Source organism: Coturnix japonica, chromosome 2 (genome assembly GCF_001577835.2).
Source record: "Coturnix japonica isolate 7356 chromosome 2, Coturnix japonica 2.1, whole genome shotgun sequence".
NCBI lineage: Eukaryota > Metazoa > Chordata > Aves > Galliformes > Phasianidae > Coturnix > Coturnix japonica.
The window spans coordinates 12820585-12841189 of NC_029517.1; the positions used below are offsets into that span (position 1 = coordinate 12820585).

Sequence of the window (20605 nt, forward strand, 5' to 3'; positions counted from 1 at the left end):
TTTTGTATGGGGTTAAAGTTAACCTGGAATATCGCAACTTTGAAAATTAAAAATACTTGGATATAAATATTGATACAGACATTATGCTCTAAAGTTTTTGAGATGTGGTGCTTTGATGTTTGTGTTTAAACTCTTGGTGTGCTTAGGAATTCTCTCCTGGACATGGTAAAACTAAATACCATCTGCCATCCAAAAAATCACCCAATCTGCTGCCATCTGTGTTGTTTGCGAGTGCTCTCACCCAGCAGAGCTCTGGGACTGATCACCTGTGTATCCCATCAGCACGTGGCCTTTGTAGAACCTGAGTTACAGAACTGAGGAACTGACTGTCAGAGAGCTTGAAACTTGCTGTGGTGTTGTTAGCTGCTATTGGAAGTGAAATGCTGTTGGGTAGCATCTCTGTTGGGCTCATCACAGCACGAGGCTGTTGCTTACATGGTCAGTGTACAGCTCAGGCAACTTGACTTTTGGTCACTGAAATCTCACCTTTTGATGTGAGGTGTCGGTAGGATCATGTTTTCCTTCCACTTCAAGTTACAGTTTTGGGAAAAACAAACAATAAGAGGAAGCTGTAGTAGTGGGCTGTGTGTAGGTGTGTACACAGCTTCTGGGATTGTGGGATGTTGTGGGGACTTGCTGTAAGATATTCTGGTATCTGATTTATCCTGCTGCTCTCTGGTGTATTTTGTCCATTTCCTCATCTTAATTCCTTTTTCCCCCTTGGTTTTTTTCCTGGAAATCATTCCTTGTTTTTAGAATGCTTGGCTTTATTCTGCTGCCTTCTTTCATGCTTCCTCTCAGTGCTGCCCTAGAGTAGGTCCTTATCCCCACCACAATCCTCCACCCCTTCTTTCTTTTATGAATCTTCTCACAGGGTAATGTGTTAGGACTCAAGCTGGTGGTTGTGACCTGAGTGTGGCTTTCGGTGTTTGATTTCGGGCCCTTTGAGATGTCATATCAGTAAACCAGGTCTAGATCTGCAGTATCATCTGCCCAGTGTCCGTCTGAGCTTCACTGAAATGCAAACAAAACTGCAGTGGATGGTAGTTTATTCTCTAGAAATGTTCTCTGAAATGGTGAAAGGCAGCAATACATCAAAACTGGAAATGAGACTTAACAAAAATGAGCAGATGGAGTTCAGTGCTTTCATCTTGTGTGTATGCATACATCGAAAAGTTACTTTAAGGATGGTTTCCTTAAAAAGATGGAATACCTCCTAAATGGATGGAAGTGAAATTAATTATGGTTATCAGTTCTGTGCAGAGTTCAATTACGTGACTTTGTATTGAAGCATGTAGAAGTGCCTGGCACGTTGTGTTCATTTGTGCATGGATTTCTATAGAGATGGTTTATCGGTGTAAAAGAAGTAAATACTGGGAGCTTTAAAACTCTGGAGTTTAGATTCATTTGTATTTATTAGGTGTTCAGTAGAGGAGTGAGATACTTGAGGAAAATCTAAAGCTCATTTGCATTATTTCAATAGTGAGCGTTTATCTGAATACTACAGACAAGTTCCCCTATTCTCTGTATAGTCACCTGTCAGCAGGGTGATGAGGTAAAATGTATTCTTGGAATTACTCATCTTAATTGCATTCCTATACCTACGTATCTTCTGTTCTGTGTGGTGTAATGCTGGTTATCTAGGATAAGTTGTTGGAAACCAGCCTACAGCAGTTCACCTTGGTGCCATTCTGTTCTTCTTTGTGGTTCTTCAAAGCTTTGAGGTGCCTCATCTGTGCAGATTACAGTTGTGTTTGTGTCTCATTGTGAGCATGGAGCCCATAGAGCACCTAACGTCTGTTCTGAATGTCTTGGTGCTGCTCCCAAACACAACCTCACAGGGTGTTCCTGTTCCTCGTGTGTAGCAGTTTTGAAAGCATGGAGTTTATTGTAGGTGTGGATTCTTTTATTTTCTTTAATTTTGTTTTCATTTTCAGTTCTCTCTGCTTTCTGGGTTTAGGTCAGCAGGGCTTCCAGCCAGAAAATGACGGTGGAAGAATCTCAAGCTTTAAAAAGCCTTTTATTTCTTCACTGCTGCTCTGAGTTGTAGTCCTGCCAAATTGCTTATCTTTGGGGTTAAGTTCATCTTGAGATTCCATAGTGATTAGCAGAGCTGGCCGTGTTGCACTGCCCCATCATGTGATGGGCTTTATCCAGTTCCATATGAAAGAAGCTTACAGAAATTGGGCCATGTTCCACCTGGAGCAGTCCAGAAAGAAATGCTGCTCATGTCAAACAGCGTCTTCTGTGGCCATTTATGGGCAAGTCTGTCACACGTGAGCAGCACAGGCAAGAAGGTGAGATAGTGTCTCAAGTCCTAAGAGCTGTGCTGTGACATGCCGTTCTTCTCTGGCTACAGGAGGCTTTGGTTTTTGTCCTGAAGACCTGGAGAGAGGTTTCCTCAAAGAGCCAGGAGGTGATTCGTGATGATTTTTGATCCCGAAGAAGCAAGAGCTGTTCTGATACTGGGGGTCAAACTGCTCAGCATTTAAAAAAAATAAAGTATGGAAGATGGAGTTGTTACTGCCAGATTTTCTGTGTCAACTGAGACAGGGATGTCTTAAATCTCTTACAAGTTCCATAGAAGCATGGCTTGTACCACGCTTGCCTTATGTGAAGGGTTAGACTTCAGCAGCAGGATCAAGTAGCCAAGAACAGTAGCATCACCTTTGAAGAGGGGTGGTCCTTTTTCATCTCGTTGAAGAACTAGGAAAGAAGCTTTCTTACCTTCTAACAAGAAAAGCTGATGGGAGGATTTTCAGGCATATATTACCCAGAGCACCAGCAAAAAGCTGGCAAGAGGATAAAAATGGGATTCTGATGGAGGACTGACTGTTCTTCAGTGGGGAGAACTGTTCACTCTGAATAAAATGAACAGAAATACTCAAGGAGACAGTATTGATGAGTCTGTGCGTCAGATTGTGATCTTCAAGATATGCAAGAGCCACGTCTTAATAATTTGGAGTTTGCAGTAAGGGCAGGAATGTTCACTTGGATTATGTGTGTGCCAGAAGTTCATTTTGCATTGTGTTGATTGATCGGGTTAGCCAGGCAAGTGGCAGCAGGTGGTTATCCTCACACTGCGTTGAGTTCTGTAGCTTCCTCTTGCAGGCTTGTTATTAACAACTGCTTTGACTGTTTGAAAGTCTCACCTAGTAATCCCTAGTTTAAGACCCTTATAACCATGTGGTGTAGTTGGTTCTATCCCAGCCTTGTGTTCAGTGGGCAGACTACAGACATCTGTTACTAGCATAGATGGAAGGCTCTGCAGTGAGGCCGGGCTTCAGTGGTGCGTTCTGTTCTTTGTGCCTTCTTCTCATGGAGAAATCGGGTCTCTTCGGGGAGGTCTGTGAGTCTGCTTAGTCTGTGCTGTATTCGTGGTACTTCCTTTGAGAGGAAGCCTGAGTGTTTTGGCAGAAGCCTTTCTGAACATTCTTAGTTATCTCTGGTATTAGAGATGCTGCTTTACATGCAAACCTACAGACTTACAGTGTATCATTAAGGAATCCAGAATAGCTTCCTTTGCGTTTCCTGATGCAGATTATTTGTGACAAAGTGTGTGTTGGTGTTGGATAACTTTGTACATGGGTATTTCTTAGGAATAGTGTTTATCCCAGTGTGCTTTGATGCTTTTCAGAAGCCAGTTAAGATGTGCAAAATCAAGCAGGTTGGGCTGTGCACACTGAAGGGCCTGGGGGGATGGTGAGCTACACTCTCACATACCAAGTGAGTATTGACTGGAGTAGACTGTGTCTGCCTTAATTAGCCCATGCTGTTCCTCGAGAGATGTGTATTTAGGATGATGGGCAGCCATGTATCAGTGCATAGAAAGCACTTCTGACTTTCATTTAATGGTGAGCAGTAAAAACCTTTGGTAGTCATTTTCTGATTGTTTTCCTCCCCTTCGGCAGGGAGTACACGTATAAACTAGATGTCGGATATATAACTTGTAGCTCTAAAATTGTGGAGTTCTGACAGTAGGAACTTCAGGTGGAGCTCTGTCGGGCTGAGCTATAAGGCTGTGTTAGGAGTAATCAGAGACTTAATAATCCATGTTCTCATAGTGTCTTAATAATGCCTTGTTAGAGTGAATTGATCTTTTTAGAAAGGGAAACGTCTTTGGGCCTGGTGCATCAAACATTAAATCACTCTGATGGTTCTTAGTCTCTCCCACCTTCTGAATTCACTAGTGAGACCATGGTAGAACATGTTAAACCAGGCAGTACAAGCCAGGTAACATCTCTCATAAGACAAAAATGTTCTGAAAATGTGATGTTCTGGATTACTTAGTATTGCGTGTTACGCTTCCTTTGCATGCACTTTGGTGTTAGTAACAGCTCACTGTTCTCTTGTACAGCAGAGATGTGCTGCTCCTGTGTATTGCTCTTAGGAAAATAACAGGAGATCCAGTTGTCCTCCTTCTCACACAGTTCAGTAGTGCAGTAGTTATGGACTTAATCATTCGGAAGCCTCACTTGTGTGGTCTTTCATCTTTTCACCGGATCAGCTGCCTTTCTAATGGCCATCACCTCAACCTGAAGGGTCAGAGAATTCTCTTCAAGGAGGGATAGAGAGGAGTTTCCCCCCAGTATGATCCGAATGCTTCTGTTTTCCTACAGAAATCTCACTTCTTGTGAGATCGGGTGCTTAAGTTGATGTTATGAAGCAGCTGCTATTTTTAATGGCTGTGAATATCTGGTTCTTCAGGTACTTGGTGAGCTTGAACCATTTCCTGAATGGTTTAATCAAAGCATCTTCTATTCAGGTTAAAGAGGAGGAATGCTGTTAGAGGGACTAGGAGTACTTGCACGTTTTCTGCTCTCCAGGGTACATTTTCTGGTCCTTAGGAAGCTGATTCTTACAGTCAGTTTTCCTCAATGTGTTCTCCTGCAACAGGCAGGGAAGCAGAGTAACAGCAAGCAGGGTGCCTCGCAGTAACACTGCAGGGGTGGTCAGGTGTGGGGCTGTGGCTGTTCTAAAGCCAAGGCAGTTGTCTGGGATTTCATCCTCACACAGATGCTGCAGTGAGCGATTCTAAGTGCCTTCAGCCACTTCTGGGAAGCACTTTCTGTTTCAGAGTAATGAAACACACACTGTGGTTTTCTGAGGCTGATGTACACGGAGTGCTGTTGTAAAACTAGACAGCACTGTGAAGGTGTGTGCTGCAGTACGAAACTGTCTGTTCTCTGAAGACAGTGCTCCATGAGTACCAGCATCCCACTGCGGGCAGAAGAGATGTTATGATATCATGCAGTCCCCAGATACTGTTCAGTGGCTTAATTTGAGAAAGAAATGGATCCGTAATTACATATCAGGAAGGTAGTCTGCATCTTGGTAGCTTAAATGATGAGAGGAACAAGATGCTGCTAGTGAGCTGGTGGAGTAGCGTGCTGTAAGGACTGGAGTTACTGCACTGTTGATTGGGAGACCTTAAATCTGTAAGCAGTCATTTATTCTGTCCGTTAGGTTCAGGAACTGTAGGATTTCTTCTCTTTTTCTTCAGGGTTGTGCCTGAAAGGCTCCCAGAATTGGAGGTTAGGGAAGGAGTTGGGCAACTCCCCTTGTGTGTGACTCCAGGTGTGTTGGACAGTGGGTGGTTGTTGCTGTGACAGTTCAGGTTTCAGGATATGATGATATTCTTACCTGTGTTGCTGGTTAAGTTTAGGTTGGATTCTGTGTAGGTCATGGAGCTGTTCTGTTGTTCCCTATCTTGATCAATTCTGTACTATTAAGCAGCCTAAAGATGCCCTAAATCTTAATATTGTGGCCCCAACATGCTGTGTGAGAAGGCTGGAAATGCTGTGTTCCTGTCTATGGCTCCTGAAGTAATAATTTCAGTCCCTAACATGTCATCTGTAAATATCAGATGTTACGTTGTAGCTCCTTTTCGAAGCTCTGAATTTCAGCAGTCCCTGGTGTTCAGTTTGCTGTTTCCCTACTGATTTCTTTTAAAGTACTGAGGGAGTCCAACAGTCCCAGGATCATGTAACTGTACAGCAGTGCTTTCCTGAGTGAGCAGAAGTGTGGCTGGTAATTGAAGTGTACAGGGAGGCTGTGGGCTCTCCTGTTGCCTGCTGCTTTGTTTTCCTGCTTTTAGCGGACAGATGAGGACAGAATTAAAGTGACACTGAGTCTCGTTACTGCTGTTCACCATTATTCTTTGACAGCAGTGGAAGGTTCCCAGTTGTGCCCTGACTCTCCTATAGAAGAAAGATGGGAAGTGATAATAAATTTCTAGGAAGAAATACTTAAGAGGCTGTATTCTTAATTAGTTATTTCACTAGAAAAAGTGATGCAACCAGTTATCAAGCTTGGCACCTGGGCAAATAGGTCCATGCTGTTTGCAGGCAAGAAATAAGTGTTCTGTACAGTAGATACAGTTAAAGCACAATGAGCGGCTCTATTTTTCTGGCCTGCAGTGCATTCTACTTAAATTACTTGTAGAAAAAGGCATCTGAACCCTCTGGAGCTTTGGGGCAGTTCAGGGCTTTGCCTGCAGGCGCATGTATTCAGCACAGCCCTGCTTCCATAGTGCTGCTGCATTGAGGATCTCACCAGAGCCTTCTCCAGTTCCATCTGCAGCTGTGTGCTACAGAAAACAAATCTGGAAGGCTGAAGTGGTGGATGTGCTTGCACGTAAAATACATGAGCACGTTTTTTCTGTATGAGAATGGAATCCTCAGAAGCAAAACCTCCCCATCAGTAGGGCTATGTTTGAACTGGAGTGCAGAATACACAGTGTAGAGTGAGAGCAGGACTGGAAGAAACCAACTAAGAGTGGTAGTGAGGTATTGGTGGGTCTCAGCAGGGCAGGATACAATTCGGTGTCCTGGTTTGTGGGCCTCCAGGAGAAGCAGTGATTGGTTTGTGTTCTCAGTGCCATCCATAATGTTTGTGGTAAAACTGCTGGGATACGTCAGAATGTGACAGTGAGTCTCAGAGCTGTAAATGGTATTTGGAAAAGCCTTAGTGGAGTTTTGCCTTCAGTGCCAGAGGTACAAAAACGCTGCTGAGTGTTATAACTTTGAGCCAGAAACCCAGTGGTGTACCTGGCTGTGCTGTCAGGGGTGACAGGCAGGTGTTCCCGTTGTGTGCTGAGGCTGCCCTTTGTGGTGCTGGGTATCTAAGCAGACGTGAGACAGGCAGTTGGATGCAGATGAAGATGTGGTAATGGGGTGCTGGTCACTTCTGTGCTGATACATGGAGCCTTCAGGAGCAGGAGTGCTGTCAGCTGAACCCTACGCATTTGGAGCTGTAGGGCTGTTAAAGCATTAAATGAAGTTGCCGCTACCTCATAAATACAAATAAAGGGTCTGTCCATACCAGGGCAGCATCTCTGAAGTTCTGCTGCTGCTTCTTCCTTAGCTTTCAGTGTGCTGGTCTTTGTGGTAAAGCTTCCTGCTCTGTGTTTCCTGATCATTAAAAAAAGCCTGTTAGCAGGTGGTGGTTTTCTTTACATACAGTAGAATGAAACTGCAAACAGCCAACATAAAATGCAGCTCATGAATTCTAGGGTGCTTCTTTTAGTAAGGGATGTTAATTCTGAGCTGTTTCCCTAAACGTGACTTCAGGAGGAGAAGTAAAGGCAGCTGAAAGGAGCTGTGGCAGTGAGGATAGCAGGGCTGGAGTTATTGCTTTGGGCGGTACAGACGTGCTTTGTTCCTGCCGGCTGAAGAATCTGACTGAAATACAGAACAGTCACCTGAATGTCACAGCCCAGTAAGGGTTCAGGGTTTCGAGTGCAGAGATGGCAGAGTACATGGAGAAATGTTGCACTTTCTGGGGCCTTAAAGAAAAAGGCATTTGGAGCAGCATTGTACAGTTTGTTGTACAGAATCCTGAGGACACTGGAGAAAAGCATGTTCAGCTGTTTGTTTCCAAACATTAATTCTTAGCAGCTCTTCTTGACCTGTTGTTGAGGTTTATAGTTAGGTTATAGCCACTCCTCCTCTATCTGGAAGCAGGAGATGCCTTTTTTTTTGTGTTAGAAACAGGTTTTCTGACGGTGATGGGCCTGAAAACGTAGCGGAGCAGGCAGTGATCGCATTGTGTGAACAAGATGCAGTGGGGTTTGTTGCCGTACAGGAGAGAGCTCTCCTGAAAGTACAAGTTGTGCATCAGGAGTGAGTGCTGCTCACAGCACTGACTGGGGAGTGTCTCTTTTATCCAGAGATGAAACCAAAGGAGAATCCTGAATGTGCACCATTGGCTGAATGTGTTCAGGAGAGTCAGATTCCAGGTTTGACTTGCTGTGAAACTGACAGCAGGTGGTTCTTGTGTCTAGGAGCTGTAAACTGAGAAAAACAAAAGATGTTAACGCTTTATGAAGCTAATTGATAAACGAATGGCACTTGTTTTCCACTGGGCATCCCCTCTGAGCGTGTACAAAGTGCTGTCCTTAGAAGTAGCTTTTTTCCAGGACTGGTGGGGTACGATGGCAGCGGGTTTGTCACATGCTGAATTCTGGGTCCCCCTGCAAAGATCTTAGGGAAGAAATTGAATTGGAGTTAGAATTTTGTCCCATGTAAAGTCATGAGCTAAACTTAAAACAGAAACGTTTCATTTGGACTTGCTCCTTTCAAGCCATTATCTGCGTAGCCTCCTGTTCATTTCCCTCTTCTTGTGTGGAAGCATGCCTTATTATTAATGCACGCAGCTCAGTTTAATGGAAGGTGGCAGCTTGTGCCATTTCTACCTGTGAAATTTTAATATTACAGTTCTGTGTGGGTTTAGTTGTTTTTGGTTCCTTCCTTGCCCTCCCTTTTTTGCTGCCTGGAGCACATACAGTGCAGCAGTGCAAGTCCACGTGCTTGAAACAAACAGCTCCAGGGGTGACTTAGTTTGGAAGGGCCTTTAGAAAGATGCTGGCCTTTCTGCCACGAAGGTGCTCTAGGGCTCTTAGGAGCTTGCTGGGGTGTATTTATGTGTGAAGGACTATGACATAGATGTGTTTATATACACAACACCTACCTATTTTGATATAGTATTCTCTCGTTTTATATTTTGTTCAGCATTTACAGCCGAACAATACCAGCAACATCAACAACAACTGGCACTAATGCAGAAACAGCAGCTTGCACAAATTCATCAACAGCAAGCAAATAGTAATTCCTCTGCCAACACATCACAGGTGAGGGATTTGTCTGTGCTATGATTTATCCCTCATTGTTTCCCACCAGGGTTCATCTCTAATTGTCAACTGTTGCCATAGAACCTTGAAACTAACCAACAGGAAAGTGGCTTTCGCCTGAATCTACATCATAGCCATTCTGTAAAGTGTTTAGAAGGGACACTGCAGGTGAGTGTGGCAGGCATTGCCTCTGCTCCCTCTTAACAAAAAACAAAAAGATGGGTCAGTCAAATAATTAAATACTCAGAGCCTTAGGAATATGAATTGCAAAGATCTCCAGCCGTGTCGTTACCCTTTTGGCACTGGGAGACTTGAGAGCCGGCTGTTTTCTTAGTTAACAACTAAAGCCGGCTCTGAATGTGTCCTTTGTGCAGATGTGGAAGTGTCTTAACGCTCAGCAGTGTGTGGTGTTTGCACTGAGGATGGACACGTCTTTAAAAACGTTCAGAAGTTACTGGCAATCTGAACATCTGAGGCACTGAACTGGGTTTGGAATTTCATGAGAACAGTTTGACCTGTAAAACAACGTTGTTCCATAGAACTTGGAAAATAAGTTCCTTTGTGTTCTATTAATAGTTGTGGGGTCTTTCATCTCTGTTGTGTCACGGAGCTAAAATCACATAGAGAGATCACAGCTCAGCTCTTACCTGCTTGTACCAAATGTCAGCAGTTGAGCCTTGCGAGAATGACTGGGCTGGTGTGATGTACGTGGATGGATTTTTGTTTCACTAGTTTGTGTGTAGCTTTAAAATGAGGAGAGTGCTGAGGGAACCCTGGGAGCCTCAATCACAGATGTGTGCCACCATTGTTCTTTTTAGGGTTTTGTTTCCAAGACACTGGATTCTGTTAGCGCTCAATTCGCTGCTTCAGCTTTGGTTACATCAGAACAATTGATGGGATTCAAAATGAAGGATGATGTGGTGCTTGGAATTGGGGTGAATGGCATTCTTCAAGCCTCAGGTACGGAGCTGTTTGTGCAGAATTTGATCGTGTCGTGGGTTTTATTAGAGTTGTTAATTTTTTAGTTGTGGAGATATGAGTTTGTCTGGGCTTGAGGAACTTCTGCACAACAGACTTAGTGTTTTGTTTCTCTTTTGCAGGAGTATACAAGGGCTTACACCTCAGTAGTACTACACCTACAGCACTTGTCCATACAAGTTCATCAGCAGCAGCAGGTTCAGCCTTGCTACAGCCTTCAAATATAACGCAGACTTCAAGTTCCCACAGCGCACTGAGTCACCAAGCATCTGCTGCCAATTCTGCAACAACTCAGGTTCTGATTGGGAACAACATCCGATTAACTGTACCTTCATCAGTTGCCACTGTAAACTCTATCACCACGCTCAATGCACGACATATACCTAGGACTTTAAGTGCTGTTCCATCATCTGCCTTAAAGCTGGCTGCAGCGACAAACTGTCAGGTGCCCAAGGTTCCAGCTTCATCCTCTGTGGATGCCGTACCGAGGTAGGCTGTTTCTCTGCTCTGTGTACATTTTCCAGTCGTTTTGCTATAAAAAGGTGTTTGTGGCAGACCAGAACTGGGTCGGGCTGGATGAATGCTTCTGTGGGAGTGAAGCACAGTGTGAATGTGGAAGCGTAAGATGAGGGTTATTTAGGAGTTGCGTTGCTGTTTGTTTTTCAATGTAATGCCTTTAAATGGGTCTGTTTCAGCAGCCGATGAGCTGCTCCGCCATCTTTTTTTCCAGTCTTGCTAATTTGTTGTCGTTGTTGTTTCAACAGGGAAAACCATGAAACAGAGAAGCCAGCACTGAACAATATAGCGGACAATACAGTAGCAATGGAGGTGACGTAGTTTCCATAGGAGTGGAACTGCAGCCTTGGGAACTTGTTTAGGTGCTATGCATCAGTAGCATTTTGAATGCAAGGGATGATGGAATGCCGCACATTGCGTTTCCATGGCAGCTGTGGGGACTTGACAGCGATGCACATCTCTCACGCTTTGGTTTTTCTTTTCTTACTGTTAATAGGAAAGAATCAACATCTGTAAATTAACAATACAGCAATTATCTGTACAGTACTGCATCTTTGTAATACCCTTGTATATATGTTACTTGAATACAAAACTGTTCATTTGTGATGCTTTGCACTTGGGGTCGGGGGGAGGGAGGGAAACAAACTGCAACAAAGTAAGAGTGTGAGATGTGAGATTGTATAGAGATGAACAAGTGTCATCACATCATGTGCATGGTGCGGAACCTGCTGTTTTATCTATTTATTGTGCCGTGTTTACAGTTTTTTGTACACTGTACCTTCATTGGTTCCTGTGCTGTAGTAAATGTGTTAGGTAGCTGTGGACTCCTTGGTATTTTGTAAATGGTATAACATAACTTGGTTCCCCTCTGGGTCCCTGAGTTTTCTGTGTATCATGTGAAAAATGGTGACATACATACAGAACTTATAAAAGGCATCAGTTTAAAAATGGGGAATGTACTGTTTAATGGGGATCTTCCTGTTAGAGTATCGTAAGGCAAGTAACAAGCTAATAATGAAGTCTGAATTCTCCCATCCCAGCTTGTCTGCGGGCACGCGGGCGGTTCCTGGTACTTTAAGCACTAAGGTTTTGTTGCTGCTCCCCTCGTTAGTCCCATTTCCTCGCACACCAAAAAGTGTTAAGTATGCAAACGGAGTCCTTACAACTGGAGTTTTTATGTTGTCTCGCCCTTTTTGAAGACATTGTATTTTTTTATTGTATAACTGTTTTTAAGACTTCATTCTTTACTTGTTCTTAAGAAAAGGATATAAGGGAGAAGAATGCAGTAATTGCTGTACGTGTATCATCATTCCAGTTTCTAAAACAGCCAGCTTTTTTCCTTTTAAGATTCTCCAGAAGGCTGCAAGGCCAGAACCACAACTATCGGGTGCCTTCCTTTGGAAATATTTGACCTCTCTTCTGTGAAGAGAATGGTACTTAACAGACTACTATTAGTGCTTTGTCAGTACCGAAGTCTGAATGCCCACTCCAATGGCAGACATTATCCTTAAGGTTTTTAATCCCACCTGGAAAAATTGTGACAGAACTCTCACAAAATAAACCCAGGGCATTACATGTTGACAAAAAAGTGTGGTTGTGCTTTTCTTTTTCTTACTCTTTTTCCTTTCAGTTCAGGTTCTGTTACCATTCTTGCTCCTAGTCAAACCATTTGGTCTTGGGGCGGCCATCCTTGCAGTTCAGAGAGGAAGTGATGGTGATATGAAGACACCTGGCACAACTCCCACCCATTACTACCAATAAAGAACGTGGAAAAATAGGTATTTTTCTTACTGTTTCTCTAGGAGCTGTCACAGTTGTTAGAAAGCTGTTGTACAAAAGGGAAGGCAGTAATTGGTTCTTTTTTGGTTGGTTTTTGGTTTTGTTTTGTTTTTGTTTAAAATTGCCTGTCCAGACCCGGAAATGGAGGTGGGAGTTCTGTGGTACAGGGAGATGATGGTGTTTGTGGGTGCACCTGCCCTGACTGCCACAGAAAGGTGGAAAGGTGTAAGGATGAAATGCTTCTGGCTGGTCTTACGTGTCCTAATAACATTGAGGTCGCTCTTTCATAGGGATGTTATTTCATGACAGCCGTTCTACATGTTCGCTGTTGACAACATCAAGCAGGTAAGTGATATGGGGGACAGTAAATGTTTGCTGTTTGGCATTCCTCGTTCCCAGGAACCTGCAGCAAAAGAACTGAAGTCTTTTCCCCCACCACAGTTCGGTAAGAGCGCATGTTTGCTGTGACCTTGTGTGCGAGGGGCTGTTAATGCACTGCTGCTGGTTGCAATGGGAGAGGACAAGTGTGTGTGTTGTCTGCTGGATGTACTGGAGAGGAAAGTGATGACCAACCTACATTTGTCTCACCTGGATTCGAGCAAACAGCTTTTGTGAACTGATGAACCACTGAATGGTGGAACCTCATTGGAGAGGGGTAGGAGGGGGTGGTTCTTCCCAGGCCGTTGCTGCTACTGTGGACGTTATGGGTTTGGCTGCTGGCTGGGTGGTTCTTTGTGCTGCTGAGAAAATACAGAAGTAGATGCGAAATGTTAAGTGCTGTTCTGTGCTAGAAGCAAAAATTCTACATTGGGAAACTGAGCTAATAAATAATACACAATTCTCATCAAAATGAAGGAATGGGCTGCACTAAATTCAGAGCGTTCCCTGAAGGGTGGATTGGAACAGCAGCAGGAACAGCTGGAGGGAGCCATTGTAATCCATGAATAATCCAATAGCTGGGTGCTGCAGAGGAAGTGAGGATGGAAGCACTGTGCAATCCCACGTGGCTCAGCATTGAGGGGTGCTCTGTGTATAGGGAGTAAAAGCAGAACCATGGAAAGCTTAACAGTGTATGTTTCTAACTTGCCCTGTGCAAACTGATCCTCACTGCATCTTGGTACTGAGAGCTGCATTTTCACTGAGTGCTTATTCATGTTAGTTCCATGTAGTTGTGTATGGCAGCCAGGGGGCAGAAGTTTCACTTGCTTTTGTTAGTGTTTGGTGTGTTCAGGTCGCACAGCCCAATTTAGTGCGAATGAATTCAGACTGAATGCAGAACAGCCCCATGCTGGAAGCTGAGCTGGTCAGTGCAGTGTAGCTGGAGCCGAGTTGTTGGGATGGGTCGCTGGGAAAGGGTTTGCTGCTCGCAGTGTCCTGTCTGCTGCTGGTGGCTGCAGCTGGGAGTAATGAGTTGCTGCAGCAGACAGGATAAAGCTGAGAAAGGAGCTGATGGCTCAGCATCACCATTAGGCGGCAGTGCAAACAGAGCAAAAAGCCAAACTGTGCAAACCGGCTGTTACAGCTATTAATCAAGACCTTCGTGCTATAAACTGGATTGTAACTGGTACTATTTCCAATAAGTAAGTAGAGAATATATCTGAGCATTAACTGTTTTTTTCCCTTCTCACTTGGGCCAGGTGGGATGCTCCATGTTCTCAGGGCCCCATCCAACACACCTGACAGGACAGCACCCACAGCCGGAGTTGTGTTCTGAGAGCAAATCACATTCGGCTCCATAAGCTGCATGTGCCTGAATCCTGGCAGCAGCTCCACCAGCTGTTATGAGGTGGTGGTGGTATTGGGCACATTAGGCAGAAGCCAGAAGTGAAGTTAGAGCTTGGACTAAGCTACCACCGTGCTGCTCTGACTTCTGTTACTTTCTGCTTCACAAAACATGTCCAAGTGTTTGCAGCAGGCTTTGCCAGTCCACAGCTCCCCGCTAAGCCCAGGGCTCACCAACTGCTGCTGCTCTGTGAGCCCAGCAGGGCTGGGGGCTGCGGGACATTGAGGGCCGTTCTTGCATGGGGTCTGTAGAGCAGCCCCCACAGCACAGCAGCAGTTCCTTCCAGAGGATATTATTGTACCAGCCATCCAGCAGGAGCACTCTCACCAAGGAGCAGCATTTCCTTTACTGGCAAGGCTCGGTGTTCCCTTAGGATTGCTCTTCAAATCACATCAAATCATCTTCTTTGCAGGTACAGCCACTCATTGTGCACAGGAAGAGTGTGATTATAAAAATGCAGTTATGACTTGCAAGCCTTCCTTACCTGCCTGCAGCAGAATACATGTTGTCTGCTATGGGTTACATCAACTGCAGCAGTACCCCATAGAGGTGCAGAGCAGACCCTCTTCAGGTTCGTTCAGCCTAAAGCTGCCATTTCTGGGGGCATGGCTAGTGACTCAGGAGCTCCAATGAGCCTCTCTGAAGTCTAATAGGGCTGGGAGATGTTGGAGGGAAGGGGCACAGCAAGGAGTTCCCCCCTTTGAAGCCTTGAGGCTGCATCGCAGCAGACAGCGCCAAGTTCAGAGCAAAAAGGGCTTCCTTCTTGTATATAAAAATATAAAACCAGTCACCAAAAGGCGGGTTATGTATGAGATGGAAGGTGATCCAACTTGGGAGGCAGGGCTGTATTTCCTGGGCAATCTGATGTAGCACTTTATCTATGGCCTGTGGCACGGGGTTGAACTCGATGATCCTTGATGTCCATTCCAACCTGAGCCATTCTATGACTCTGATTTTACTCATCAAAACTACAGCGGAGGACATAACCCCACTGTTCTTAATCAGTCTGATTAAAGGAATTAACACACATTAAAGGAAATAACTGCAGCGAATTCATCCATTTCTGGCCAACGCTCTTGGAATGCAATTGGACTTTTCTAGTTGCTTCTCCAAGGCAACATATATATTGGCACTATTTTTTATTCATCATTCAGGACATGATGTTCCAGTACAGAATTCCTGATGTATCAATTAACTTGAGAGAGCTGGAAAGCTTACCTTGAAGTCGTGCACATAATGTTGACATTAAAAAAGGAAACGCTGCCAGCATTTGTTGAAGTGCCAAAATGAAAGTGCTCTGCTCAGGCTCACACCAGCCGCCTCATTGTTCCCATCCTATCTTACCAGACAATCAGGTGTCCAGGCTGCTCTCCACCCTTTCCTCATTTTCCCTGCAGGGAAGCATGAGATCAGCTTCTCCTCTTGTTCTTTTTTTAAAGGACTGCTATTTGTTTGGATTTATTGGAATTCATTTTCTTCAACAGAAAAAATAATAATAATCCTGGCGTAAAAAATGAGGAATCTGCAGCCTGTGGATGCTGCGGCTTCAGCCCCCTGTAGTCAGACCTACTCTATAGAATCACTGTCAGCACTGACATCTCAGCTTTAAGTCTTTGGTTTCTGCCCTGAATTGCATTATAGAAACTGGGGATGCTGGATTCCTCCTGTTAAAGCCTTCTGTGCTTTATTCATGCTATTCATGATGTCTCCATTACCAGTCTCTCCTGCCATGCCTTCCTAGCTGTATGGCATAGGGGCTAACAAGAGTCTCTGTCCAGAAGTCAATCCACACTATTCAAGGCAAGACAGGCCCACGAGAAAAGTGTCTGTAGTGTGGCAGGACAAGGCGTCCTTTAACTACTGCCAGAACAACAGAGTAAAAGACCTTGAGGGCAAATTGATTCCCAGCCATAAATTTTGTTCTGTTCTAACAACATTTCCTTGGTACATCTAATGGCAGAGCAGCACAGAGGGTGATACTTCCATTACAATTCATGCTTTCAACCTATCGCTGCTACCCTGTATTCCCTCATTTCATGGCTTCCTTTAATTTTTTGGTCTTATTTCCACCTGTTATTTGGAGTCATTTTTATTAGTCTCCCAAAACTGCCATGCAATGTAGCCCATATGTGTAGAGTAACATGAAGAGATCGGAAAAAGTGACACGTTTCCAACTGTTAAACTTTTCTGTTTGGTTTTTGTTTGAACTGCACTTGTTTCTACAGTAATAGCTGGATTCCTTTCTCATTTCATACTCCTTCCCTCCCCCCTCCTTGGCAGACACCTGCCCTTCCCATGAGGACTTAAGAAATAAGTGAGGGAGGCAAGGCAAAGCTTCCCACCCTGCGGCAGAGCCAAGCATGCCTGCACCAAGCAGGAGCTGTGATCTGCTGAGGACTCTGCCCATGGATTTAGTGGATTTCAGTTGCATGCCATGACAGATTCTGCTGTGGATTATCTTCAGGTACACGTAGGGGAGGTATTTCAAGGTATTTTACCTTTTAATCCATATTTAGCAAAAGCCTCTCAACATAACTTCGTGGTACAACAAAATACCTTTATCGTTTCAGTACCAAGTACTACACTGGGTTAATATTGTGTCAATAGAGGAACACTAGTTTAGAGCCTGATCGTTAAGTCTGTTTCCAATCTGCTGCTACATGACTTCTGTTGAATTCATTCTGGTACCCCTTCAAGCTCCTTTAGACAATTACTGAGCTTGCTTTACCCATCCAGCTGCCAAAGTCTTCTATCCCTTAATAATTCAAAATGTTCTTAGTTCTGAAATGGCTCCATCACTGCTTTTATTTGGGCCTTTTCTCTTATTGTGCTGTGTGTGAATCATGGTTGAGTAATTGGTTTCACTACAGAACGTAAAAAAAAAGGCTATCAGGAGAAATGATTTATTCCATTATAGCAGGTACAGTCTGCTAATGAGATTATGGAGCAGAAGCTCACGTCCTTGTAGCTTGCTTTAGTCGGGTTCATTAAAGCACAAGGGATAAATTCATGTTTTTGTTCAGCTGGATCCTGAGCTTTGAACAAATGACTTCCCAAACTAATTCTTATGGCTGCAAAACTGAAAGGCCATTTGGAAAGCATTTAGAAAACAATATATATTTTAATTATATCCAACTAGGAAGTCAGTATTTAGTATTTTAAGCTTAAGGGGACAAATCTTGGGCTTTCTCTACAAATGATTAAACATTCAGTGAAATTAAATCAGCTCTAAAACTTGAAGTTTCTGTACAGGCCTAGATGTTTTCTTTATGCTTATAGTCCTGATGAGCATATAATTTCTCAGCTATTTTAACAAGTATGTTTTGTTTGGATGGAGACTGTCTCTGTGACACGAACCTGAGTGCAACACGCAAAGGAAATATTGACTTTGTGGAAGGTTCACTTTCATTGCAGGGAAAACTCTTTGGAGTATGACAATAAAGTGTGCAGAAAAACTCAATTTCCCATCTTTTCTCCTTTCACATCCTCACAAGATAAACGTACTTTCTTAGGAAATAATACATTCACTAAGTCTCGGTAAATAATTACCAGTTGAGAAGGGAACAACTGTAGTACCTCCGGAAAGGGAAGTGTTGACTCATGGAGGTGTAAGGACCCGCAGTGCTGTTTCAGGCAGTAGTGGGTGCTGAGAAATCAAAGGCTTCCTCCTGGAGTCAAAAGAGAGGATTTCTCAGTCATTGAATCAAAGGCACTTCGGTCACAATTACTAAAACTAATTTCATGGACTACCTTCAGCAACGTGTTTGTTTTTCAGTGGAACTTCATATGTGAGAGCCAGCTCCTCTGAGATGCCTCACATTGAAAACACTATCTGTAAGCAATGCTGGTAAGATTTTAAAGCAAATTTCACTTAATATATTACCTAAAATGTTAACAGTCTGCCCCTAACTGCTGCAGTGCAAAAAGGAGTCACTTTTATATAAAATTAATACTGCATGGGTTGTGAGCACAGGGTCTGTGATCAGAGCGAAACTTGGTGCCCAACTTGTGGTACATTGATACCGTCAGTGCGACAAGCATAAGTTTCAGCTTCAAAAATTACCTGATTTAAAGCATAACATTTTTCAATGTTTACTATAGCTGTTGTTTTGGCATAGAAGATTGCCCTGTGGGGTTGGACTGGGCGGTGTTTTAGTATTTGGTTGACAATCTACCAACGTGAAAAAATTCAGAAGAAAAAATTCCCAAGTTTTGTGTGATTTAACATCTAGAGATTATCGGTATGATTTGTATCTTGGAAAATGCAGCATATGCTAAGGCTCAAGAAGGACGTTAATGTGACCATCGTGTATCCCATTCTTCATTTCTTCATCATCTTCCTTATTAGAATGATTTGGCAGGAGGAAGCTAATATATTGGCAGATACTTTTGCATGTTCGTGTAGGTAGGCATTACCATAGCCACAGTGTCCCTGACAACGACTGCACCAGCACATACCTCTGTGTGTTTGTGTGGGTAGGCATTAGTATGGCCTCGATGCCCACGATAAGCTCCGTCCCTCAGAGTCACTGCCAGCAGACTTGAAAGAATGCAGAGTTCTTTCCACAGAGGGATTGTGTCACTGTTTACAGGTTGTGTATGAGCAGGTAGGAGAAGAAGACTGACACCGGATGTGGGGATGGATGCGGCTACACACTTAACAAACCTTGAGAATGAAAACAAACAGCCTCTGTTGCAGTTTCCTTGGCGCCAATGTTCTTCCTGTAAGAGCACAGGCTTTGGCAGGCGGTTGGGATAAGCACTTTGGCAGGCTGCTCTTCCTCGTGCTTTGGAGCGATGCCTGACTGGCTGGTGACAGTCATCAGCTGTCATCAGCTAAACCCACTTTCATGCATTTTTTTCCTAGCTTATCAAACTGTTTCTCTGCTGGTACATGGTTCATAGATCCGCCTTACCAGGCTGCTTACTAATCATTGACTCGATTTCTCCCTTCCCTGCTGCTCCTCCAGCTTTGTCAGCTGTTCCAGGCTGCTCATTGCCCTTCTACTTTATCTTTTTGTTTCTTTCAACACAGACAATATTAGTATAGTTAAGATGTCTGGTCCAAAGACCTCAGAGGGCTGAAAAGCATTTCAATTGCTTACAGAGATTCACCTCGAGGACATCTGTCTGTTTGCAGCACAGACCACAGACAAAGGACATCTTTTAGCTGTTGGGTTACATTAAAGTGCTGGTCCCAAGCCAGGTCCTGACAAGGATCATCATTCTCATGAAGCCAATCAGTATAACTGCAATTAATTTAGAGCTCTGTAAGCAGACAGATGAAAACTAAATGGCTCAGTACATGACACCATCCCAATCCTGATAAAAAAAAAATGATTCTTCAAAACTCTGCACTGAAGATTAGGTTTTTAACAAAGCCAGCACAGGATGTATCACCCATGCTCCATTAAAGTAAAAGTTCGGTTTCAACTGAAAGCTGCATTTTGATTTTCCACTTCAAATTTAATAATAATGAAGTAAGCTCACACCTTTGCATCAAGCAGCTGTGGGAAAAAAAGGTTTTACATAAGCAATGGCACCAAAGAGATGCGCCACATACAGTGAATAGAGCTATACCTCCTTGGTGATTGTCTCAAAGAATCCTTCCCATGGACTAAATCAAGTGCTGACAAAGAAAGATATGCCAGGGGTGCAGTGCCTTCTTTCATACCTTGTAAATCAGAGTGACAAGGTACTATTCTATGCAGTTCCCCAGAGAGAATCCCCCATGTGATCTCAGCAGAGATTTACAGAGGCAAGCAAGATGTTACAACAGCAAGATGACTAAACAATAAACAAAACAGTATGCTAAAAACCCCTACCTAATATTGGAGTACCAGGAAACAAAATAATCCAACTGGGGCTAGGACTCACTTAGCACTTTACACTCCACTCTGAATTTGCAATTAGAATTAAAACACATTTGTTAACTCCTAGGTACCTTACACTGCTGCTGTGATTATCCCCGTACAGATCATTCTGCAAGGCCTTGCATGGCTGTTCCAAAACGCTGCACTCACAGTCATTCCTCAGCAGCAAGAACAATGTGGTTGGCAGCCATAAACGTCTTTAGAGCCTACCCTTTCTAACAAGACTTCTACATTTAACCTGTAAGTTTCAGGGAGACATCCCATGTCCCATCTTACATATAATATAACCAGTCTAGCCAGATCAGCTGAACAACCAACCTTCAAGAATGAGATTATTGCTATAAAAACGGCTTTAAAATTGTACTCACTAGCGCGTAGAAACCTGTCAAGGCTTTGCGCCTTTTTAGATACAGACTGCTTCAATATGAAACATGATTCAATGTGTGGCCCCTTTCTCAATCGCTACAGTTTTAAGGGAAGTTGGAAAAATCTGCCTTTCATTTATGCTTGGTCTAATAGACATTAAGATAAAATTATTCGATGTGG

At 43.7% G+C, this 20605-nt stretch overlaps 1 protein-coding gene and 2 long non-coding RNA genes across 8 annotated transcripts in view; 1 reads left to right on the plus strand and 2 right to left on the minus strand.

The window, feature by feature from the left end:
• The window catches only part of EPC1 (enhancer of polycomb homolog 1), a 38716-nt gene extending 26504 nt beyond the window's left edge, over positions 1–12212 (plus strand). The window contains exons 12-16 of one of the 2 annotated variants that reach the window (XM_015853144.1): positions 9012–9130; positions 9212–9298; positions 9949–10090; positions 10231–10597; positions 10873–12212. In XM_015853144.1, coding sequence (XP_015708630.1) covers positions 9012–9130; positions 9212–9298; positions 9949–10090; positions 10231–10597; positions 10873–10945 — 788 coding nt within the window. In that variant the 3' untranslated portion in view covers positions 10946–12212. The remainder of the gene's footprint in view (positions 1–9011; positions 9131–9211; positions 9299–9948; positions 10091–10230; positions 10598–10872) is intronic. The other variant, XM_015853145.1, reaches the window with a different exon arrangement.
• LOC116653016 lies at positions 725–9949 on the minus strand. Its single transcript, XR_004306368.1, has 2 exons — positions 9778–9949; positions 725–8294 (listed from the first exon to the last, which is right to left on the minus strand). It is a non-coding gene; the product is annotated as an uncharacterized LOC116653016 (long non-coding RNA).
• A 260-nt stretch (positions 12213–12472) lies between the features above and the next one.
• Positions 12473–20605, minus strand: part of LOC107308923 — a 25921-nt gene continuing 17788 nt past the window's right edge. The window contains exons 3-5 of one of the 5 annotated variants that reach the window (XR_001553002.2): positions 18645–18852; positions 17763–17854; positions 12473–13143 (exon numbers count right to left, since the gene is read on the minus strand). This is a non-coding gene — a long non-coding RNA (uncharacterized LOC107308923). Of the gene's footprint in view, positions 13144–17735; positions 17855–18644; positions 18853–20605 lie in introns of all 5 variants that reach the window. The other 4 variants (XR_001553004.2, XR_001553005.2, XR_001553001.2 and 1 more) reach the window with 4 other exon arrangements.